Here is a 25,083-nt window from a genome sequence, read left to right on the forward strand (position 1 = left end):
GTTACTATTTCCTGAAACTTTTGTGGGTACAGAAACCACAAACTGATCAGCTGACAAAAGAGGGAAGAGGCAAGGCAACTGGAAACCTTCCGGGACCGGTTCCCTCCATGCCCAGGTCTCTTCTCCCCAGCACAGCTCAGCCCATAGCCTGGACGTGCCAGCAGGGACCCTCACCTTACATGCATCAGGATACAGCCTTAACCCCTTCCCCCACAGCCTGGTGGCCCAGTTCTGCGAAGGAACCAAGGCAAGGGGGGAAAATCCCTGCTGCCAGATCCCATGCCGCCACTCACAGACCCTCGGTTGACTGGCAACACTGAACAGGTTAAAAAAAAAAAAAGAAGAAAACACAGAAAAACTCCAAAACCCAGACAGGGAGATGATGTGGGGAGACAGCGTGCTGGGAGCCTTAGTAGCTGGCCTCCTCCTGGTAGTAAGGGGGATATCAGGGGCCTTCCCTGGGCCTGGGCAGTCGTTGGTGCCCGAGGGAGCCCTGTTGGCCGCTGGGCCTTGTGGGCAGTACTTGGAATTGTATATCTGCCGGCCCAGGCTGAAGACCTGGCTGCTCTGGTTAGCACCCTGCATGTAGCCCATCTGCAGGGACATGGAGGAGTTATCACACTTGTTGGTGCCCAGGTTGGTGTCATAGATGTGCCGCTGGGTCCAGGGAGCCGTCATGCCCACGTGGCTGGCGCACTTGTTTGTACCCATCTGGAGGCTGATGGTCGAGTGGTCCACGGCGGCAGGATGTGGTTCTTGGGGCTATAGAGATGCGCCTTGTGCCATACATGATGATACCCGACTGGCTAGCACATTTGTTGGTGCCCATCTGCAGCCCGATGACGCACTGGCCGGCCTTCGTGGTGTTGTAGTCAAAGTTCCGCTCCTGCTTCTTTGAGTACCTGATGCCGATGTCCACCCCGCTCTGCAGCCCCTTAGTCTTGGCCTTCCCCGCCAGGGCAAGAAGAGACACCTGCACCTGCGTCATGTTCCCACTCTCAAACAGGTTATTGGCCTCAAACAGGTCCATGGGGTTCATGCCATAGCTGACTACGGCCTTGATGAAGTTGGAGAGATTTTCTAGCTGGTGCCAGTTCTGCATGGAGTGGTTGATCTTGGGGACTGAGCCTGGATGCAGCTCGTTCATGAGTGTGTGTAAGATAATTCTGTCCTTCAGGCCCTTCTGGAAGTCAGGGCTGATGGAGAGACTGGTGAGTCCCTCGATCCAGCTGTGGAGCTCTGCCTCCTTCTGGGGGTCATATTTGGACAGGATCTGGTTCTTGACCTCGGCAGAGAGCCAGTATGAGGGGCCCTTGTTGAATTGCATGGAGAACACGGCTGGCGGGTACGGTGGCAGGACAGGACCGACTGGAGGTGACCAACCAGCCCTAATTTAGTAATTTTCTGTGCTTACGGGCTGCCCTGCAAAGCATTTGTTGATAATTTCCACTTAGCTGTAAAATGAGGTTAAGGAAGTCAGTAAGAGGTCACTGGTGCAATAAACAGAAGGCCGGGATTTAAACCCTGATGTTTTGCCTTCACATCCCAGGGAGAGATCCATAAATTTGGCTCCAACTTGAACTGGACCTTCAAGCCTAGCAGGCTGCTTTTCTGGCTTAGCAGCAGAGTAGGGTTAACTTGCTGAAGACTCTGTCCTGCATCACCAGTAGCTTGTGCCTGGGGAGCAGGTCTCAAACCTCTAGTCTCCCTTCCCACCTCCTCATATGCCACAGTGTTCCTAGGTTACCCAGTGCAGGGTGCTCTCACCTCCCTGCTGCACAAGGAAGGCAGTGCTTATGACAAGCAAAGAGTTTCTAGGGCCAGAAACTATAGCTCTGCAAAGCATCTGGAGGATGATGGAAGAGGAGGGAGGGAAGGGCCTCCTCAGCTCCAGTCAGTTGAGGCTTTGGTCCTGAGGCTGAACGGTCTCCATTCAGAGACTCGATGTTATTGAAGAATAACAAATGTGGACAAAAGTGGTGAAATGATGAGTGTGCAGCCTGATGAACATTGCAAACTTAAAACCCCTGTGTTTCTGGCACACAGATCAAGAAACAGCATTACCAGGGCCTTGGATGCCCCCTCCCTCCTAATTTCAACCCTTCTCTCTAGATAACCACTCTTCTGACTTCTGAGTACCACAGGTGAATTTGCCTGCATTTGAACTTTCTGTAAGAGGCTCATACAATTGTCTTAGCTCTGGCTGCTTTCATGGCACTATTGAGAGATTCTTGCATAATTCTAGATGTAGTTCTAGTTGATTCTCATTGTATAGTATTTCATTATGTGACTATCCACAATTCTGCTGTTGATAGGCATTTCAGTAGTTTCCATTTTGTGCAAATCTTCTGGTGACCTGTGCACCCCTATTTGTTATTTATACACCTGGGGCACAATTGCTGGGTTAACTGATTACCTGAGGATTCCAATACTGTGATCCTGGACTGAGATATCAGCTCCTCTCTATTCTGAAGTAAGTGAGTTGTCTTCTGCACTCTCCCACCCCAACAGTCTCTCTGCCAGACGCCCCCCTTCCGGAGTCTTGATTTTCATCTGGCCCTATGCTAAGAGACAGCAAGTTTTTATTATGTACTTGGCCTCATCCTTTGTCTTGGGGGAGAAAAGCTTCCTTTTCTTTGTCCTTATCCTGATGCTTGCTTCGTTCCTCAAAAGTAGAAAGAGAATCTGGAAAGGGCCCTGAATTTCTTTTCTTTTTCTTTTTCTTTTTTTTTTTTTTTTTTTTTTTTGTTGAAATGGAGTCTTGCTTTGTCGCCCAGGCTGGAGGGCAGTGGCGTGATCTCAGCTCACTGCAAGCTCCGCCTCCCAGGTACATGCCATTCTCCTGCCTCATCCTCCCAAGTAGCTGGGACTACAGGCGCCCGCAACCACGCCCGGCTAATTTTTTGTATTTTTAGTAGAGATGGGGTTTCACTGTGTTAGCCAGGATGGTCTCCATCTCCTGACCTCATGATCCGCCCACTTCGGCCTCCCAAAGTGCAAGGATTACAGGCGTGAGCCACCGTGCCCGGCCAAATTTCTTAAGTGAGAACTTCTTTCTCGGTGGAGATTTATTTGTTCTTAATTTTTTATTTTTTATTTTTTTGAGATGGAGTCTCACTCCGTTGCTCAGGCTGGAGTGCAGTGGCACAATCTCATCTCATTGCAAACTCCGCCTCCCGGATTCAAGCGATTCTCCTGCCTCAGCCTCCTGAATAGCTGGGACTACAGGCATGTGCCACCATGCCCAGCTAATTTTTTGTATTTTTAGTAGAGACAGTGTTTCACCGTGTTAGCCAGGATGGTCTCGATCTTCTGACCTCATGATCTACCCACCTCGGCCTCCCAAAGTGCTGGGATTATAGGTGTGAGCCACCGTACCTGGCCTTTTTCTTAATTTTTAAATTAAATTTTTTTTTTTTTTTTTTTTTTTTTAAATTTTTTTTTTTTTTTTTTTTTTTTGCGGCTGGGTGCGGTGGCTCACACCTGTGATCCCAGCACTTTGGGAGGCCGAGGCGGGCGGATCACCTGAGGTCAAGAGTTCGAGACCAGCCTGGCCAACATGGTGAAACCCTGTCTCTACTAAAAATACAAAAATTAGCTGGGCGTGGTGGCAGGTGCCTGTAATCCCAGCTACTTGGGAGGGTGAGGCAGGAGAATCTCTTAAATCTGAGAGGTGGAGGTTGCAGTGAGTGGAGATCGTGTCACTGCACTCCAGCCTGGGTGACCGAGCAAGACGCTGTCTCAAAAAAAAAATAAATAAATAAATAAAAAATAAAAATAAAAATAAATAAATAAATATATATATGTATATATATGTATTTAAATTAGAGGCGGCAGGCATGATGGCTCACGCCTGTAATCCCAGCACTTTGGGAGGCCAAGGTGGGCGGATCACTTGAGGTCAGGAGTTCGAGACCAGCCTGGCCAACATGGCGAAACCCCGTCTCTACTAAAAATACAAAAATTAGCCTGGTGTGGTGGTGTGCCCCTGTAATCCTAGCTACTCAGGAGGCTGAGGTAGGAGAATTGCTTGAGCCTGGGAGGCAGAGCTTGCAGTGAGCCGAGATTGCACCACTGCATTCCAGTCTGGGCAACAGAGCAAGACTCCATCTCCAAAAATAAATAAATACATAAAATACAGAAGGGGTCTCACTATGTTGCCTGGGCTGGCCTTGAACCCCTAGCCTCAAGCAATCGTCTTGCCTCAGCCTCCCAAAGTGCTAGGATTACAGGTGTGAGCCACTGTGCACGGCCCTGGGTGGAGATTTTTATCCTGACCAGTGTGTGGGTGGGCAGCAGCCTCCTTATTTGGCAAACATGTTCAAATCCAGCTCCTCTCTTATAGAAACAGTGAAGTGTCTGAGATCCAAAGCCAAGTTGAAATGGTCATTCAGCCAACAAATGTCTGAGTACCTACTAGGTACTGGATACTCAGAGGGTAAGTAAGGCCACAGTTCCTAACCCTCAATGAACTCCTGATTAGAGTTCAGGTACTGTTTACTGTCAGGTACTGTTCTAGGTGCTGGGGATTCATTAGTGAACAAAATGTGCAAAAATCCTGGCCTCAAAGGGCCACTTACCTGCTAGTATAGAGAGACAAAATAAGTACAATATATGCATATATGAGATTGAGGAGGGGCTGGGCATGGTGGCTCACACCTGTAATCCTAGCACTTTGGGAAGCCGAGGCAGGCGGATCACTTGAGGTCAGGAGTTCGAAACCAACCTGGCCAACATAGTGAAACCCTGTCTCTGCTAACAACAACAAAACAAAAAAACCAAAAATAATTAGCCTGGCATGGTGGCAAGCACCTGTAATCCCAGTTTACTTGGGAGGCTGAGGTAGGAGAATGGCTTTGAACCCAGGAGGTGGAGGTTGCAGTGAGCTGAGATTAAGCCACTCCACTCCAGCCTGGGCAACAGAGCGAGACTCCGTCTCAAAAAAAGAAAAAGAGATTGATGGGGAGGTGGGAAAGGAGTGATATAGAGTCACATAGGAGGGCCTGCTGACATGTTCTTGGAGAAACCTCGAGGAACTGATGTCCAAGCTGGCAGCCAAGGAAGAAGAATTAGGCAAGGGAGTTGGGCATGAGAGGTGACGTGGAGTGTTCTGGCAGAGGAACAACACGAGGATTCCAGAGACTTGGATACATGGAATCTGGCTGGATCATGGAGTGTGAGGTGGGGAGAGCCAGTGAGGCATAGGCAGGGTCCAGCCCCGCTTGAAATTTGTCTCACCCCATAACAGAGGCAGCAAAGTGTTTGGGGAAATCCCAGTTGTACCAGAATGGAGACATAATGGCTGAAGTCCCAGTTGTACCAGTATGGAGGCCAGGGTCTCTGAAGTCTTCCCTGGAACCAGGATATTGGCCCCCACTCCCAGCAACCCTTCTCAACTCCCCTCCCACTTCTCAGACTGGAGGACCATGTCTGCCTCAGTTGCCTTTTTCTCATTTCATTTAGTCACCTGGCATTGCCAACCCAGGAGCAGGGCTGGCAAGGAAGGCTGTGAAAACTCACCACCACCACCCAGATACCACTTGAGAGCTTACTGAATTCCAGAATCACACTATGTACTTTATGTAATAAGCCCCTTTAATCCTCCTAAAAGCCCCATGGGGTGGTTGGAATTGGCCCCATTTAACTGGATAGGAAACCTCGGCTTGTCACTTTGTAACTATCTAAGGTCACCCAGCTAATAAATTGTGGAGTCACATTTTGAACACAGGTGTGTGACCCCCTAAGTATGAGGCACTGACCATTTGGAAATCAGGGTGGGAAAGGGAAAGATATTTGGAGTCTTCTGGCCCCAGCCAAATTAGAGGAAGATTGGAAATAGTTAACTTCTGACCCAAGGGCTTTGAATTCCTGTTCCCTCCACAGGCCCCTGCTAATCGCCAGGAGGGTGGGGGGTGGCAGGCACTTCTGCCCAGGACCTCTGGCCTCCCTTTTAAGATATGGGGGAACAAGGAGGGTTCAGATACCAGGCCTGATAGCACTCAAACTGACAGCCCTCTGCAGAGAACTGTCACCCCACCCCCACCTGCCTCCAGCAGCAAAGACCTCCCACCTCTTGCTCTGGGTAGAAGAGCTTGACAGACCCTTCCCCACTCCTCCTCCCTCAGCCAAATCTGGGTATCCTCAGGGCTCTGGGTTACCTAGAGCATCAGAGGTCTGCAAATTCCTCCAGCTGACAGAATTCCCTCCAGGCTGCAGCTGCCCCTGTCTGCTGGACTTAAGAGTGTTGGGGGCCTGCTGCTTGGGCAGTGAACCAGAATGCCTCACCCGGGGAAAGAAAGCCAAACGGGGAAAGAAAGCCAAACGTGCTGGGTGTAATGGCTCACACCTGTAATCCCAGCACTTTGGGAGGCCTAGGCGGGTGGATCATCTGAGCTCGGGAGTTTGAGACCAGCCTGGCCAACATGGCGAAACCCTGTCTACTAAAAATATAAAAATTAGCCAGGCATGGTGGCGTGTGCCTGTAATCCCAGCTACTCAGGAGGCTGAGGTAGAAGAATCGCTTGAACCTGGGAGGCAGAGGTTGCAGTGAGCGGAGATCGCGCCACTGCACTCTAGCCTGGGCAACAGAGCAAGACTCTGTCTCAAAAAGCCAAGCAAACGTCTTCTTTTCTCCCTCGACCCCATCTTTGAACTCAGGACTCTGGCTCTGTGGCTGTCTAACATCTGAGGAGAGGGCTCAGAGCCAAAGCCACAGAGCCAGGAGGTGGGAGGGCTGGTGGGCTGCCTCCCCTCGTGAGAGCCTCTCCAAGTGCTACTGAATCCCAGGAGGAAAGATCTGTTTTTCCCTAGGACTCTGAGGCATCTTAGGGCTAAATGGGGAGATGGGGAATGGGGAGGTACAATCCCAGGTCCTCTTCTCCTTCAATCTCAGTAGCCCCCCTTTTGTTCAAGACCACTTTAAAGTTGGAAGTTACGTATTAGCAAGAGACCTTGACAACCTGTGTTGTACGTTAGGAGAAGTAGAAGGTATTTTTGCTTGAGTTCTGACTCCAGGGTCTCATATTCGCTTTAGGAAGTTGTTGATCCCCAGGAATTAACTGTGTCTAAAAGTGTACGCGCATCTTTCTAAGAAATCTCCTCCTCCAAATTTGGGGACCACAGGTATTCCCCAGATATCCCAGTCTTTTTTTTAAGAGACAGGGTCTCACTTTGTTGCCCAGGCTGGTCTTGAACTCCTGGCCTCAAGTGATCCGCCCGCCTCAGCCCCCCAAAGTTGGGATTTCAGGTGTGAGCCATCATTCCTGGCCCCCAGTCATTTTATAGAGAAGCTAGAACTACTGTTGAGAGAAATGATTTGCACTTGGGTCCGTTTGGAAATTCTTCAGACTCTCGTTAAACCCAGCAGTGGGAAGAGGCCTGATGGTATACATCCCAGCACAGGCAAGGGAAAAGTGGATTCTAAGCTGTTTCTCATCCCAAATGATGTGGCCTGAGGCGAGTTACTGAGTCCAAGCTCCTCAGCCTTGAGGCCCTAACTTCCCTGTGCCTGCGTGGGAAATGGCCCTGGAGCTATGACGGGGTGGCTGGCTGGACTGCTCACTGGCCAGTGAGAGAGCCCAGGTGGAGGTTTCGGCTGCTTTCCTGGGTGTCTTGCTGAAGGCTGACCGCCTTCTGAGCAGCCTTTGCACAGCGTGCCCCATCTTGTCGTAACTTCAGGCAGGGGAGAAACAGCTACTTGTGAGCTCTCCTCACACAAGCCAGGACAGGACGTCAGGCCCACACACTGCCTTCTCCCTGTAGAGTCACTTCATCCAGGCTTCCCACCGTACTTCGAGACCTGCTCTTCTCTTGTCTTTTATGGTCTTTTTCCGCTTCCAGAAGTCTCCTGCATTCCCCAACTGGGACTCAGCCCCACTTCAACTGGTTTATCCCTGCTTTTGGCCTCTGAGTCAGTAGTTTGCAAGCTTGGCTGGTGATCAAATTGCCTGGGGAGCTTTTTATTTTTTATCGTCTCCTCCCCAGTGTATACCATTTTATATTGTTTACATAGGGATGGTTGGTTGGTTGGGATTTCAAATTAATACATGAAAATATGTTCACTGTAAAGACACACTTTTTTCAATAAAATATGTGGCACTTACTATGTGACAGATAAAGTTCTTAGTACTTTATATGCATCAGCTCATTTAATCCTCAAACATCCCTTGAGGGAGGTACTATTGTTGTCCTCATTTTACAGGTGAGAAAACTGAGGCCAGAGAAGTTAAGTAACCTGCCCAAGATCACACAGCTAAGTAAGTAGTAGAGCTCAGATTCAAACCTAAGCAGACTGAGCTTACACCACTGAACTCTACTGCCTGTCAATAGAAGCAAGTCAGAAATAAACACATGAAGGCTGGGGTATGGTGGCTCACAACTGTAATTCTAGTGCTTTGAGAGGTTGAGGTGGGAGGATTGCTTGAACCCAGGAGTTCGAGACCAGCCTGGGCAACATAGTGAGACCCCCGTCTCTACAAAAAATACAAAAATTAGCCAAGCATGGTGGTGCATGCCTGTAGTCCCATCTACTTTACTCAGGTGGCTGGGGCAGGAAAATTGCTTGAACCTGGGAGGTAGAGGTTGCAGTGAGCCAAGATCATACGACTGCACTGCACTCCAGCCTGGGCAACAGAGTGAGATGCTGTCTCAAAAAAAAAAAAAAAAAAAAAAAAAGGGATCTTTTGAGCCCGGGAGGCAGAGGTTGCAGTGAGCCAAGATCACACCACCGTACTGTAGCCTGGGTAACAGAGCGAGACCCTGTCTCCAAAAAAACAAAAAATAAATAGAGAAAAAGAAATAAACACGTGAAATTTCTTCCCCAGTTCTACTCTCTTAAGGGCAAGCACACAGTTACTGATTTTATAAGAATCCTTGTAGACCTTTTTTTTTTTTTTTTGCACAAAAAACTTATGTATGCATACAGGAATTTTAAAAACAAGAATTGGACTATATCATGCATACAAATGTTACTCTGCAACTCGCTTTTTAACCTAGAATCACAGGCATCTTTCCAGACTGTTAAATACACATCTATCTTGTTTTTAATAGCGCCGTAGTCTTTAACATGGTGAATGTACCATGATTTATTTAACCAGTCTTCTACTTTTATCTTTTACAGATGTGGTGGTAGGGAAGAGTTAACATCAAAATTGTAAAGTGTTTGGATTTTTAGCAATCTAACTATCAGTAATTGCCTTATTAGGAAAGACTGCTGTAGAAAGATGATCGAGTGAACTGTACATCTTAACATCATCCAGATAAATTGAGCTTTCATGTTTAAACAATACCTTTAAGACAGACTCTGCTGTAAACTTAAGGTTACTATACCATTTGAAAATAGTTTTCAGATTAACTTTTGTTTTATGACTATCTAAATAATAGTCAATAGTTTCAAAAGCATATGAATTCACCAAAAATCAAAAACTTTTAAATTGCATGACTCAGAAGTAAACTACCACATTCATTCACACTAGCATTGTTTTCCCTGGGTGTTGAGAGATTGAGAATGTGTCATCAGTCAATGCAAAGTACATTTTTTTCTCAAGTTTTTCTTTAGATTTCAAAATCTAGTTAGCAAGCATTTTGCTGTATAAAAGTTGATTTTCAGTCTTAAAGCAGACACTCATTTCTGTTCTTATTTTCCCCCAAGAGGAGCTTATGAGTTTTTTTCTTAAACTCAAATATTGCTGTACTAAAGCCTAGAACAGGGTGGTTGTATTGATATAAAGGATGCATTCTTGAAAACCACAAATAGGCTGGGCACGGGGGCTCATGCCTGTAATCCCAGCACTCTGGGAGGCCGAGGCGGGCGGATCACAAGGTCAGGAGATCGAGACCATCCTGGCTAACACAGTGAAACCCCATCTCTACTAAAAAAGACAAAAAACTAGCCGGGCGTAGTGGCGGGCACCTGTAGTCCCAGCTACTCGGGAGGCTGAGGCAGGAGAATGGCGTGAACCCGGGAGGCAGAGCTTGTAGTGAGCCGAGATCCCGCCACTGCACTCCAGCCTGGGCAACAGAGCGAGACTCCATCTCAAAAAAAAAAAAAAGAAAGAAAGAAAAAATTACAAGTAATTCATAATTCCCATGATTCAAGACTTATATTGTCATATGAACACGTGAAGTGTATGTATGGGGTGGGGAGGCCAAGGGGATGCTTACAATTCACTACTCTCTCCAGCTTTGAAATTATATAACTTAAAACTTTTAATTTGGGGGATTTGCATTTCTTCAAACTTTACATAAAAAGCAAGACTAATATTTATGGCACCATTTCAAATTTCTGCAGTTGAAGTTTGCATGAAATATATCTGTATTATAATGTATAGAGTGCCTGAATTGGGGTCCCAGAGCCACTGTGTCTGGGTTGAATCTGTTTGTCCGCTTACTACTTGTGAAACCTTGGGGCAAGTTACTTAACCTCTGTGCCTCAGTTTTCTTATCTGTAAAATGAATATAATGGGATCTCATATGGTTATAGTGAAGATTAAATGAGTTTGTATATGAAACAGCATGTAGTGAGTACATCAATGTTAAGTGCCAGTGGCAGGAGGAATAGCAGTATTGTTATAGCTGGAATAGTTTGTATACATATTTCTTTAGATTGGATTTCTAGAAGTGAAGTTACTGGGTCACGTGACTTTCATAGTTCATTCAACAATTACTAAACACCTACTTTGTACTGGGCACAGTGCTAAATGCTGGGAGATAGTGATAAGCAAATTCTAGTGGGGGAGATAGGCAATTAAATAATTACTAGTAACTTTTTTTTGGTTTTTTTTGGAGATAGCGTCTCACTCTGTATCCTAGGCTGGAATTCAATGGCGAGATCTCAGCTCACTGCAACCTCCGCCTCCCGAGTTCAAGCAATTCTCCTGCCTCAGCCTCCCAAGTAGCTGGACTTATAGGCACCTGCCACCACACCTGGCTAATTTTTTTTGTATTTTTAGTAGAGATGGGGTTTCGCCATGTTGGCCAGGCTGGTATCGAATTCCTGACCTCAGGTGATCTGCCCATCTCAGCCTCCCAAAGTGCTGGGATTACAGGCGTGAGCCACGGCACCCGGCCAATCACTACTAAACATATATAATCAGAAGTTGTAATAAATTCTATGGAAGAAAGTTATTCAGAGCCAGAAGGGTTTTTCACAGGGAAATCTGATCTAGTTTGGGAGGGTTGAGGGAAGTTTCCCTGAAAAAGTAACTTTGGAATTGGGATCTGAAAGATGTCAGGAGTTAACTGTGTAAAATCGGAATGGGAATGCAAGGAGACACTGTTCCAGACAGAGGGAGCAGTGTGTGCAAAGGCCCTGTGATGCTATATTTAAGAAGAGGCTCAATGTGGCTAGAGAGAGAGATTGGCACATTAAAGAGTTTGTTTTTTAGGACACGGTGGCATGTACCTTTAGTCCCACCACTTGGGGAGGCAGAGGCAGGAGGATCACTTGAGCCCAGGAGGTCTAGGCTGTAGTGCATGATGACTGCATCTGTAAACAGCCACTGTTCTCCAGCCTGGGCCATATAGCAAAACCTTGTCCCTTTAAAAAAGATTTTTTTGGCTGGGCGCAGTGGCTTACGTCTGTAATCCCAGCACTTTGGGAGGCTGAAGCTAGCCCTTTTTTTTTTTTTTCTTTTTTTGAGACGGAGTCTCGCTCTGTCGCCCAGGCTGGAGTGCAGTGGCGCAATCTTGGCTCACTGCAAGCTCCGCCTCCCGGGTTCACACCATTCTCCTGCCTCAGCCTCCTGAGTAGCTGGAACTACAGGTGCCTGCCACCACACCCAGCTAATTTTTTTGTATTTTTAGTAGAGACGGGGTTTCACCGTGTTAGCCAGGATGGTCTCAATTTCCTGACCTCGTGGTCCGCCCACCTCAGCCTCCCAAAGTGCTGGGATTACAGGCGTGAGCCACCGCGCCCGGAGGCTGGTGGATTTTTTTAATTTTTTTTTTTTTTTTTTTTTGGGGGGGGGGGACAGTCTTGCTCTGTCACCCAGGCTGGAGTGCAGTGGCATGATCTTGGCTCAGTGCACACTCCGCCTCCTGGGTTCAGGCTATTCTCCTGCTTTAGCCTCCCTAATAGCTGGGACTACAGGTGCCTGCCACCACATCCTGCTAATTTTTGTATTAGTAGAGACGGAGTTTCACCATGTTGACCAGGCTGGTCTCGAACTCCTGACCTCAGATGATCCACCTGCCTTGGCCTCCCAAAGTGCTAGGATTACAGGCGTGAGCCACCGTGCCTGGCCAGATTTTTTTTTTTATCCCAAGAACAAAGGCTTATCACTGAGTTTCAAACAGGAAAGTGACTTTATTTCATTTTTTTCAAATGTACTATGCTGTTGCATTTTTAAGAGATTCATCTTTTTAAATGGAGATTTTTGCACTCATTTATACTAAAGATGATGTTGTATGCACTAAGGTGGTAGGGGTAGAGATGGAAGGGGCCTAAGTCTTGGTGGGTGATAGTCTGGGACGGGAAACTCTAAGGGGGAAATGGTCAAGGAAGAAGCAGCTGCTAGCTAAACCATATGCCAGGCGTTATGCTAAGTATTAACTCATTCAACTGAGGTAGATATTAGCATCATTCTTATTTCAGAGCTGAGGAAACAGGCCCAGAGAGGTTAGCCAACTTGCCCAAAGTCAGTGTGGACCTGGTATTTGAGCCCAGGCACTCTGGCTCCAGACTCTGGGCTGCTTCTGATACCCGGATTCTGTTCTCAAGCTGAGTACATGATATGTTATTCCCTGGGGGAGATGCTGGAAAAAGACCATATTTGGGTTAAGCAAAGATCGTGAATTTAAGTTTTGACATACTGATTTCAGGATATCTTGAAAGCATCCAAAGGAGATACTGAATAGACAGATATAAGTGTTGGTCAGAGGAAGGATCTAGATAATTAAATTTTTGATATGTGGTCTGAAGTGCCATCAAAAAGCCATACCAATTTACCTACTCATGAGAAATAAATGAGAGAATCAAGAACTTTAAAAAATAGCAACAAACTGCTTTCCCCAGATCCACTTCCAGAAGCTGACTCGGTAGAAGTGATAGGTGGGCGGTCAGCAGGGAATCTGGATTTTTAAAATTGTTTGCCAGATGATTCTGTCAGCTATGTTTGGGAATCACTGCTCTGTGACAACATTAAGGCCTCTTTGAAGAGCTAAATATATAGAAAGGAACAAACTGGTGAGATGTGGATGAAAGAAGCATAGCATTTTATTGATATTATTATTTTGAGACAGGGTCTCTCTCTGTTGCCCAGGCTGGAGTGCATGGCGTGATCACGATGCACTGCAGCCTTGATCTCCCAGGCTCAGGTGATCCTCCCACCTCAGCCTCTCAAGTAGCTTGACCACAGGCATGCGCTATTACTCCCAGCTAATTTTTGTATTTTTTTGTAGAGATGGGGTTTCGCCATGTTGCCCAGGCTGGTCTCAAACTCCTGGACTTAAGTGACCCACCCGCCTTGGCCTCCAAAAGTGCTAGGATTACAGGCATGAGCCACTGTGCCTAGCTGCATGGCATTTGGGATTTAATTTCCTATGCTTGCCTCTATGGCAGTTGATCCCATTTTTAAACCTTCTGCTTATATCAGGATTCTGAATGGCCTTCACCTTCCTGTCCTTCTGTGTTGCTTTTTAAATCACTGCCCCTGGTTTTAATACTTTATTGTGCTTTTTGAAGCACAAAGCCGGACACAGTGGCTCACGCCTGTAATCCCAGCACTTTGGGAGGCCAAGGCGGGCAGATCATGAGGTCAGGAGATCGAGACCAGCCTGGCTAACATGGTGAAACCTCATCTCTACAAAAAATACAAAAAATTAGCCGGGCGTGGTGGCACGTGCCTGTAGTCCCAGCTACTCGGGAGGCTGAGGCAGGAGAATCACTTGAAACTGGGAGGTTCAGGTGAGCCGAGATCATGCCACTGCACTCCAGCCTGGGTGACAGCGTAAGACTCTGTCTCGAGGGCCCGCCGCCCAGGCCGAGGCCGCGAGTGCCCGCCGGCCGCTTCAGCTCTCGGCGCAGGCGCTGCAGCTTGGCCAGAGCGGAGAGGGCTGGGGAGAGGAGTGGATGCCGCTGGCCAGGATGGTGCTGGAGAGCGTGGCCCGCATCGTGAAGGTGCAGCTCCCCGCATATCTGAAGCGGCTCCCAGTCCCTGAAAGCATTACCGGGTTTGCTAGGCTCACAGTTTCAGAATGGCTTCGATTATTGCCTTTCCTTGGTGTACTCGCACTTCTTGGCTACCTTGCAGTTCGTCCATTCCTCCCGAAGAAGAAACAACAGAAGGATAGCTTGATTAATCTTAAAATACAAAAGGAAAATCCGAAAGTAGTGAATGAAATAAACACTGAAGATTTGTGTCTTACTAAGCAGTGTTGGCGTTCTAAAACGTTTCCTGCCTGTGATGGTTCACATAATAAACACAATGAATTGACAGGAGATAATGTGGGTCCACTAATACTGAAGAAGAAAGAAGTATAATAATAATATTATAACAATATTTTCTCATTCTTTGTGTATAGAAAATTTTTAAATGGTGGTCTTAATTATTACTACTGGTCGAACAATTATTTCTTCCAATTTATTTTCTTCCTGCACTACTGTTTGTATTTGATCCTTTGTCTATTCAGTCACTTAATTAGAAATTAAATTGTCAAGCCTCTTATTCTGACTTCAAAGAATTAATGTATCTTCCAACAATAAAATCACTTCTGATTTTAATCTAGGAAAACCTGAATTGTGGCTATGGATCCAAAGCTGTTTGTTTCTTTGAATATCAATATTTTCAACAGGATCTTGTATTTAAAATTCCCACCTACATTGTTAAATATGTTATTTTTTCATATCTCTTTTGGTTTTGATAATCTGAAGTGTTTTTTTCTCCTTTTGGCCTTCCAAACTGCATTTATTTAGGTGAATTAAGAAAAATATTGCCATCAAGAATTACTTGTGTTTTCACAGAGATAGACTCTTTGCTTTATAGAGATTGTAGTGTATTTAATATGAATATCCCAGCTTTAGAAAAGAAGTAAACTGGATACAAAAAGTTCCATTGAGAAACAGTTATTTACAATATAAAAGATTTGTTTACTTTTAAAAAAAAGACTGTCTCAAAAAATAAATAAATATAAATAAATAAAGATAAAGCACAACACATCATATTTGACCCTAACAAGCACCTGGGGGTGTGTGTGTGTGTGTATTCCCATTTTAGAGACTGGAAATTAAGAAGCAATAAATGGCTTACATTTATTGAGTACTTACTGTTAAACAGTTTAGAGATTAAGTGATTGACCCAAGGCTGCAGAGCCAATACACAGCACTTTTACCTACCAGACCCTTAATTGTTATCACAGCTGTCTCAGGTTGATCACTGGGATCTTTGTTCTGGCATGGTCCTTGAGGATGGTAGTCAGTGAGCCAGACAGCACACCTCATGCTGAGTCAGCCGTGTTCCAAACTCTCAGAGTGCCTAGTTTGGGTTTCACTCTGGGAGGGAAGACTTACCTCCTAAGGGTTATGAGGAATTTGATGAACACAGCAGAGCTTTCTTCAGCCGAAACTCCCCTGGAACTGCTTTCTCCACCCTCAACAACATGGGGTTACCATGTAATTTTTCTAGTCACGGGGAAAAACTCAAATCAGATTCTTTTTATTTTTTTGAGACAGAGTCTCGCTCTGCCGCCCAGGCTGGAGTGCAGTGGCATGATCTCGGCTCACTGCAAGCTCCGCCTCCCAGGTTCACGCCATTCTCCTGCCTCAGCCTCCTGAGTAGCTGGGACAACAGGCGCCCGCCACCACACCCGGCTAATTTTTTGTATTTTTAGTAGAGACGGGGTTTCACTGTGTTAGCCAGGATGGTCTCGATCTCCTGACCTCGTGATCCATCCGCCTCGGCCTCCCAAAGTGCTGGGATTACAGGCATGAGCCACCTCGCCTGGCCTAACTCACATCAAATTCTGATTGAAAATCAAATACATGTTTACTGTGGAAAAACTGGAAGATAAGCAAAATGGGGGCCTACCATCCATACGGGACCTTTGTCTTTTCAAATGAATATTTGAAATCAATCATCCATTTCCCAATGTTTCCACCCAAGTCTTTGTTGAGGGTATCTGATCTGAGACAGAGGGCCCAAGTCTGAATGATTTCACCACCCACTCTCCAGGCTTGCCTCCCCAGTATCCCAGCTTCCTCTTCTACTTGGCTGGGTCAGAGAAGGGCTCCAAGCTGAGGCCCTGACACACCCCGTCAACCCTATCTGTAAGAAGATCCAGGTCCAGGGGGCCTGTGTGTAGATGGGCGCCATCCGCCAGGTGTAGCTGCACTCCACCTGGGTCCTGTTGCCCTCCAGGAGCTGCTCTGCTTACAGCTCTGGGGAAAAAGGCCTGGACCCCCAACAGGTGCACCCAGGGCTCTGGCAGGCCCTTGTGGAGCTGCCCCAAGCTTGCTTGGCAAGGGCAATGGGCCTCTCAACGTGCCCAGGGGCGGGTCCCAAGTGAATCCAGTAGCCCCAAGGCCTCTTGGGATCCCAGCATGTGCAGCCTCTTCCCCCCATCCCACTTTGCTGCCCTGTGACCTCTCCTGTGGGCCTCCTCAAAACAGGTCTGGCTCACTGGCCACCATCTTGGTTTTCGTGTGCATGGAAAATACCTGGTGACGGGAGAGGCAAACCACAGCCTTGGTACCAGGGCTCAGCCCCTCTCCCTCTCTTCTTTATGGTACAAGAATAAAACTATAAATATTTTATATAATAATTGTCAGGCTTATGCTATAAATGGCTTTATGACCTGCTTTTTTCCCCCCTCTGCAAAATACTTTTTCCTGGGTAGGTTTTCTTTTATAATATTTAAGGCTGTAGATTAGACATTTGGATGACTGTGGCACAGCATAATTAACTGTTCTGTTGAGAGTTAGGTTGTTGAGACCTTTTTTTTTTTGCTTTTTTTCCCTATTAAGCAAGTCACGAACATCCTGGCAGGTGTGGTTTTGTCACATCTGAGATGGTATCTTGGCACAATTCCTGGGTCAACGGGCTTGTTTAAGGCATTTTAATTTGCCAGAAAGGTTGTGCCAGTTAATATTCCCCCACCCCTAGCCATATATAGCAGCACCCAGTTCCCAACTGTGACACAGCGCTTGTCCTTTTAATTTGTATTTCTTAGTTGGTGAACTTTTTTCTATATGTAGTTTTACTTAGGAAAAATGCCAGAATCTTTCTTCAAGTCACTTCCACCTACTTTTCCCCTGTGCCCTCTTATCCCAATCCCTTAACAGAAGGTAGTGATAGCTATAAGGACAAATTTGTTTGTTTTGTGAGCTAGATATGTCCCTAAACCAAGCTAGAATAGAAATTTCCTAGGCAATCTCTTCCCCCAACTCCCCAGGCTGCCTTTTGGCCACAATATGTTTAAGATGATGTTTTCCTTTTCTTCTAGTCAAAATACCCAGAGATTAGTAGGGAAATTGGTGGAGATTGATCACTTGATGGACGTTTTGTCTCCAGAGAGATGGGTGGTTTTATTTTGCCAGAATATCCAGTAATGTTGGATATCAGGACCACATAGCACCTCCAGGAAGAGACAAGCTCCTGACCGTCAAGGGTGTTCCCTTGGGAGTATGGAGGTGTCTAGGCAAATTCCAACCTAAAAGCAGGCCTGGAACATAAGAGGAATGAGTTCTCAGCCCAGCATCCATCAATTCTTATAAGTCTATTTAAAAAGCTTTCTTTTCCCAATAGCTCTAGTACCCCAGGGACCAAACTCTTCTTGCCCAAGTTTTATTAGTGGCGCCAGTTCAGGACCCGAGGCCAGGCTTGGCAGGATGATCTTTAGAGAGGAGCTTTGAACATAGGCCAGAGACTCCTGGTTTCCATTGGATGTCTTCTATCGAGTGCAGATACATAGAGCTCTGGCTTTTTTGTTGTTAATTTCTCTTTTTATTTATTTTTACCTACTTAATGTGTTCTATGATATTAATTGTTAATTTCTCTAGAAGCAGCCTCAGGTTACTGATTCCCTTTTTCCCTTCCCCGACAATATTTTAGGAAATGTACATTTAGGCTTAGTGCTAAAAGCTGTCCATTTATATTGGTAGAGCAGGCACCTCTTCATCAGGTTCATTGACCTTGTGATTCAGAATCTTTGTGGGAGAAACTGAGGCTAATGCGGTCAAATGACTGTCTGAAGCCCTGGATGGGTGTGGAAGAAAGAGCTATGTTTAGGCTTCCATTTTCCAGCCTTAAATTCTGAACTATTGCCCCATATGCTCATCATCAACTTGCCCCAGAAAGTTTGACGCAAGTCCATTCATGCCCCCGTGATTTGGCCAAGATGTGTGGCCTTGTGGAACCATGCTGCAGTTAGGAACAGGAGTCAGTTTACTTCGCTGACTATTAAAAGACAGGGTAAAGGAGGGATGGGTGATGATGAGACCTGGTTTCATATCGGTTTCATTTTGAAACTAGTGATATAAGCCAGTGGTGCCAGGAAGCATCTGGGAGGAAATTGTAATGATCTGCCCCAGGGCTTACCATTTACTCTCTCTGACTCATAGCTTGCAGAGAAGACTACTCATGTTCCTACATGTGCCTAGCAAGTTTCCCTAGAAAGGCCAGCTTTTTCGTGAAATCTCCATCTTTTGCTTCCTCTGGTAAACCACAGAGGACCCCTACAAAACAGCCCTCTCCAAATGCAGACTGAGCCAGTTCCCTATTGTGCCCTTTGGTCCCGTGTGTCAACATCTTTGATCAGCTTCATCCGTTGAGTAAAGCATACAGCTGTAGCTAACTTCTTCCCACTTTGAGAGAGAATTTTTTGGTGGTATACATACAAAGAGGCCAGGATGTGGATGTCAGAAGCCTAGGTTAATTGTGAGTAGTCTAAGGTACCTTTTTATTGAGAGCTTACCTTACTTACTCTGGGCCAGGCACAGTATTCAGTGCTGTTTGAACACTATCCCATTTAGTCTTCCTAATAACCTGATGAGGTAGGTATTGTTTCATTTTCCAGATGAGGAAACTGAGCTTCTATATACTCATACAATTTGCCCAATCATGTGATAGATAAGTGACATTATAGGGATTGGAATCCAAGTCTTCTGGACTCCAAATTTCATATTCTTCATTGTTTCCCTGCCTTCAGTATTTGAAACCTGATCTTGCTGCTTCCTGGGGCAGTTCAACCCCTGGCAGCCTCTTGTTTCCTGAGTTGTCAGATTGGGAGCAGTAATACCACCTTGCAGGTTATTTTGTGAGGATTTGGGTAGGAAACCACTTAGCTGGGTATCCTGAACAGAGTGGGTGTTTGAAGCGTATTCCTATCAGTCTGGACCATTGCCCCTTGGTTGTGCTCTGTACCCAACTCAAAGCAGTTTAGAGCTGATGGGGCCAGCCCCTCAGATGTATCTGGAATGTGCACCCTGAGTGGGAGGCACGTACACCTATAATACATGACCATTGGCTTCTCCTTGGTTGTTGACGCTGTCCCTTCTAAGAATAGATGGACAGCCCAGATACTGTGCTACAAATATTTGGAACCATGTAACAGTGGAAATATGCCAGAAGACAGGGTAGTAGAGTGAGTTGTACACTCTAGTGGGAAGCAGATTTTGTAGACAGTGGGAAGAGGATTTCTAGCTCCTGGTGGGGGTGGGGGGTGGGCAGTAGCAGCTCTCAGAGTTTTGGGGATTAAGTCTTCTGAGTAGTAGGGGGAGTCAATCCATTAGCCTCCTGCTGGGTAACCTGGTAGGAGAGGACTGGAGTCATTGAGTCTCTCCTTAAAGGAAATAATTGACAGAATTGTCTGGTTAGCCCTTTACTGGCTGAAGACCTTCCCTTAGGAAGAGGGCTGTTTTAAGATTGAGAAAAGTGGCCAGAAACAGTGGCTCATGCCTGTAATCCCAGCACACTGGGAGGCCAAGGTGGGAGGGTCACTTGTGCCCAGGAGTTCTAGACCAGCCTGGGAAACATAGCAAGACCCTGTATCTACCAAAAAAAAAAAAAAAAAGGTGACCTTTAGTTTTTTAAAAAATCAGTGTTTTAATAACTAATGCAGACACAATGGTCAGAATGCAGACGAGTGTACAATAGGCCAAGTGTGGTGGCTCACACCTGTAATCCCAACACTTTGGGAGGCCGAGGCGGGTGGATCACCTGAGGCCAGGAGTTCGAGACCAGCCTGGCCAACATGGCGAAACCCTGTCTCTACTAAAAAATAAAAAAATTAGCCAAGCATAGTGGCACGTGCCTGTAATCCCAGCTACTTGGGAGGCTGAAGTGGGAGGATTGCTTGAACCCGGGAGGTGGGGGTTTCAGTGAGCCAAGATGGCACCACTGCCCTCCAGCCTAGGCAACAAGCAAGACTCTGTCTCAAAAAAAAAAAAAAAAAAAAAAGTATACAGTAAAAAGTCTTATCCCTCGGTGAGGCGTGGTGGCTCATGGCTATAATCCCAGCATTTGGGAATGCCAAAGTCGGGTGATTACTTGAGGCCAGGAGTTTGAGACCAGCCTGGGCAACACAGACCCCATCTCATTTTTAAAAAATAATTTTTAAGGCCAGGCATGGTGGCTCACGCCTGTAATCCCAGCACTTTGGGAGGCCAAGGCAGGCAGGTCATCTGAGGTCAGGAGTTCGAGATCAACCTGGCCAACATGGTGAAACCCCATCTCTACTAAAAATACAACAACAACAACAACAAATTAGCTGGGTATGGTGGTGGCTTCCTGTAATCCCAGCTACTTGGGACGCTGAGGCAGGAGAATCGCTTGAACCCGGGAGGCGGAGGTTGCAGTGAACCAAGATCATGCCACTGCACTCCAGCCTGCACAACAGAGCAAGACTCCGTCTCAAAAAAAAAAAAAAAAAAAAAAAAAAAAAAAGAATGTCATTAGCACATAGGGAGCACTTAAGTAGTTCCTGAATGAATGCTGCACTGAAGAACCTGGCTTTAGATCCTGACCACCCTGGGTTCTCATTCTAATTCCACGCACCAGCTGTTTGACCTTTGGCAAGTCATCTCACCACCACCACCCCTCACCCCCAGCCCTAGTTTCCTCATGTGGTAAATGGTGGGTAATGGTTTGTAAGGTTCTGAGGGTGTACACATGCATGGTTGGGGTTTATTTTTCTTGAAATGGTTTTGCTCTGTCTCCAGCTGGGGTGCAGTGGCAAGAGCATGGATCCCTGTAACCTCGACCTCCTGGGCTCAAGCTATCTTCCCACCTCAGTTACCTAAGCAGCTGGGACTACATCATAGTTTGGAGTTTCAACTTGTATGCTACTCCTGATGGTTCTGTGAAGTGTAATATCCATCTTCCAAATGAGAAAGCATAAATTCCTAATAAGTTAATTCAAGTTCCACATCAGCAGCGATATTTCCAATTAATGGATTCTTGAGGGACTTTCACATGGGTCTTCAGTCCAGCTTTAAATAATACTGAATCAACCTGGCACAGTGGCTCATGCCTGTAATCCCAGCACTTTGGGAGGCCAAAGCGGGTGGATTGCTTGAGGCCAGGAGTTCGAGACCAGCCTGGGCAACATGGTGAAACCCTGTCTCTAGTAAGAATACAAAAATTAGCTGGGCGTGGTGGTGCACGCCTGTAGTCCCAGCTACTCAAGGGGCTGAGGCAGGAGAATCGCTTGAGCCCGGGAGGTGGAGGTTGCAGTAAGCTGAGGTTGCACCACTGCACTCCAGCCTGAGTAACAAAGCGAGACTCTCTCAGAAAAACAAAAACAAAAAAAAGTAGTAGATAAATGTTATCTATTAATAGTAATTTAGAAGGGGAGGGATTTGAGATTGATGTACTTTTTTTTTTTTAAGAGACAGTGTCTAGCTATATTGGCCAGGCTGGACTCAAACTCATGGGCTCAAGCAATCTGCCCACCTCAGCCTCCCAAGTAGCTGGTACTACAGGTGCATGCCACTATGCCCAGCTGAGATTTGATGCCCACTTGTTAGGTTTGCCATAACAAAGTGCCAGGTACTGGGGTGGCTTAAACAACAGAAATTTATTTTCTTATAGTTCTGGCTTATAGATGGACAACTTCTCCCTGTGGTTTCACGTGGTCTTCCCTCTGTAACTACCTGTGTCCAAACCAAACTTCTTCCTCTTCTAAAGATACCAGTCATGCTGGATTAGGGCCTACCCTAATGAGTTCATTTTGCCTTTTTTTTTTTTTTGAGATGGATCTTGCTCTGTTGTCCAGGCTGGAGTGAGGTGGTGCGATCTCGGCTTACTGCAACCTCTGTCTCCTGGGTTCAAGCGATTCTCCTGCCTCAGCCTCCCAGGTAGCTGGGACTAGAGGCGCAGGCCACCATGCCCGGTTAATTTCTGTATTTTTAGTAGAGACGGGATTTTACTACGTTGGCCAGGCTGGTCTCAAACTCCTGACCTCAGGTGATCCGCCCATCTTGCCCTCCAAAAGTGCTGGGATTACAGTCATGAGACACTGTGCCTGGCCGACTTCATTTTACCTTAATTACCTCTTTAAGGTCCCTATCTTCACATGCAATGGCCATTTTAGGTACCAGTAGTTAGGACTTCAACGTAAGAATTTTGGAGGGACAAAACTCGTGTTAAGGGAAAACTTGGACCTGCAGAAAAATTGAGAAAATAAGTTGCCAACAGGTAGTCATGGCCAAATGGTTATTGCAGTGAACTTGAAAATAAGTTTCTAATGACCTTAATCATTGGGAAAGGTCATTTCCTTTCAGTCATTTTTCTGTGCATAGTTACATGTATTATGTAGTAGTTCTGCATTCTACTTATTTTGTTTTACTATCACAGTATAAGAACTTCCCTATATAAAGTGTTATATTGCATAGCTGGATAATTGACCTATGGAGTAAGTGCCCCCATAGATTATTTAACTTTCGCCCTATATTGAAGATGATTTAACCTTTGCCACAGTATCCTTCCTGGTCCTTCTAGCACTAAGGCAAAGCAGCGTTTCTCAGAAGATGAGTCTACAAAGCTGTGTGCTGGCAATAAAGGGCAGGGCCACCCTGGGGATCGTGTGGCCCCTGGGACCCTCTGGAACTGAATCAGGCCCAGATCCCCTTTCCCCTTCCTCCCACTGGCCAAGCACGTCACAGCCCAGCACTCCTCAGCGGGGATGTCGTCAAGGAGGCAGGGCTGGTTCCTAAGCAATCTTCTCTTTCTCATGATCACATTCCAGCCTTCCCACAGAGGATCTTTCTGTGTGTGGTAAGCTCTTGGGCTCTGAGGCAGCTCTTTAGGGTCCCCAAGCGCCTCTGTCCTCTCCCATTCACTGAGTCCACTGCCTAAAAGATGGCCAGTGTCTTAACTTCCTTTGCCTGGATGAGTTTTGCCTCGTTGTGAACTTCCTGTCAGTGGAATCATGCATATGTCCTCTCATATCTGGCTTCTACTACTCAACCTTATGTTTGTTAAATTTCCCATGTTGTTGCCTGTCCTTGTGCTTCATTCACTTCATTACGTGAATATACCCCAGTGTTTCTGCCCATTCTCCCTCATCGTTTGGGCCGATTCTAACTTAGCTATTATGAATAGTGCTGTTATGAACATTATAATACATATGTTTTGGCGAGTGTATTTTTGTTGGGTCTGTACATCACAGTGGACTTGCTGGGTCTTAGGGAATTCATATATCAATATGTACTGCCAAATTGTTTTCCAAAGCGATTGTCCTCCCATATCAGACTTTTGTTTGTGTGTGTGTTAAAATAGGCATAACATAAAATTTATCATTTCAACCATTTTTAAGTAAATAATTCAGTAGCACTAAGTATATCCACAGTGTTGTGCAACATTGCCATTATCTATCTCCAGAACTTTTTCATCATCCCCAACAGAAACTGTATTCATTAGGCCTTAGGCAGTAGCTCCCCTCCCCTCTCTCTCTCTCTCTCTCTAGCCCCTGATCAACTCCTTTTTTTTTTTTTTTTTTTTTTTTCCTTAGAGATACGGGTCTTGCTGGAGTACAGTGGTGCCGTCACAGCTCACTGCAGCTTCAAACTCATGGGCTCAAATGATCCTCCCACCTCAGCCTCCCAAGTTGCTGGAACAGGTGCATACCACCATGCCCAGCTAATTTAAAAAAAAATTCGTGTAGAGGCGGGTGCAGGGGCTCACTCCTGTAATCCCAGCACTTTGGGAGGCCAGGTGGGTGGATTGCTTGAAGCCAGGAGATCGAGACCAGCCTGGCCAACATGGTGAAACCCCATCTCTACTAAAAATACTAAAATTAGCTGGGCATGGTGGTGCACACCTGTAGTCCCAGCTACTCGGGAGGCTGAGGCAGAAGAATCACTTGAACCTGGGAGGTGGAGGTTGCAGTGAGCCGAGATCGCACCACTGCACTCCAGTCTGGGTGACAGAGTGAGACTCTGTTTCCAAAAAATAAAAAATATAAAAATTGAAAAGAAAAAAAACACCTTATCTGTTATCCTTTCTTATTTTAAGGAAAGATATTTTTAAACCAAAATAATAATCTGAAACTAAAAGCCTTTCTGAAAGGACAGTTGGTGCCCTCGCCTGACATATCTATGGACAGGCGTGGGATCGTCCTTGTGGTCTTTGTTATGTTGCAGCCTAGCAAAAATGGGAGCACTGAGAAGAGCATGGTGCTGACAGGAGCCAGGGTGTAGCCCCTGGCAGATTCTCTGATTTCTTGCGTTGGCCATAAAAGTAGGTAACAACATTGGTTGTGAATATTCTCTAGTGTGCGTCTTGGAGTCAGGTAGACCTGGCCTCTGAACCTCAGTTTTCTAATCTTTGAAAAGGGGGCTGGGCGTGGTGGCTCACGTCTGTAATCCCAGCACTTTGGGAGACTGAGGCAGGTGGATCACAGGATCAGGAGTTCAAGACCAGCCTGGCCAACATGGTGAAACCCAATCTCTACTAAAAAACAAAAATTAGCTGGGCATGGTGGCACACACCTGTAACCCCAGCTACTCAGGAGGCTGAGGCAGGAGAATTGCTTGAACCCAGGAGGTGGAGGTTGCAGTGAGCTGAGATTGTGCCACTGCACTCCAGCCTGGTGACAGAGCGAGACTCTGTCTCAAAAAAAAAAAGAAAAGAAAAGAAAAAAAAAAGGGGG

At 46.2% G+C, this 25,083-nt stretch overlaps 2 protein-coding genes and 1 pseudogene across 8 annotated transcripts in view; 2 read left to right on the forward strand and 1 right to left on the reverse strand.

Moving 5' to 3' along the window:
- The window catches only part of CDH3 (cadherin 3), a 163,934-nt gene that overhangs the window by 92,380 nt on the left and 46,471 nt on the right, over window positions 1–25,083 (forward strand). The window contains exon 2 of one of the 7 annotated variants that reach the window (XM_058441139.1): window positions 8,201–8,255. The exons of the other annotated variants lie outside the window; for them this stretch is intronic. The gene's annotated coding sequence lies outside the window, so the exon portion shown is untranslated. The remainder of the gene's footprint in view (window positions 1–8,200; window positions 8,256–25,083) is intronic. 7 annotated transcript variants of the gene reach the window in all.
- On the reverse strand, window positions 410–7,661 carry LOC116470283 (calponin-2-like; annotated as a pseudogene).
- Window positions 14,006–15,007, forward strand: LOC116471428 (CDGSH iron-sulfur domain-containing protein 2-like). The gene has a single exon (XM_032755998.2). It carries the CDS (start codon window positions 14,069–14,071, stop codon window positions 14,477–14,479), a length of 411 nt encoding a protein of 136 aa, XP_032611889.1. The 5' UTR covers window positions 14,006–14,068; the 3' UTR covers window positions 14,480–15,007.

This window comes from Hylobates moloch, unplaced genomic scaffold (assembly GCF_009828535.3).
Source record: "Hylobates moloch isolate HMO894 unplaced genomic scaffold, HMol_V3 SCAFFOLD_6, whole genome shotgun sequence".
In the NCBI taxonomy this organism is placed as follows: domain Eukaryota; kingdom Metazoa; phylum Chordata; class Mammalia; order Primates; family Hylobatidae; genus Hylobates; species Hylobates moloch.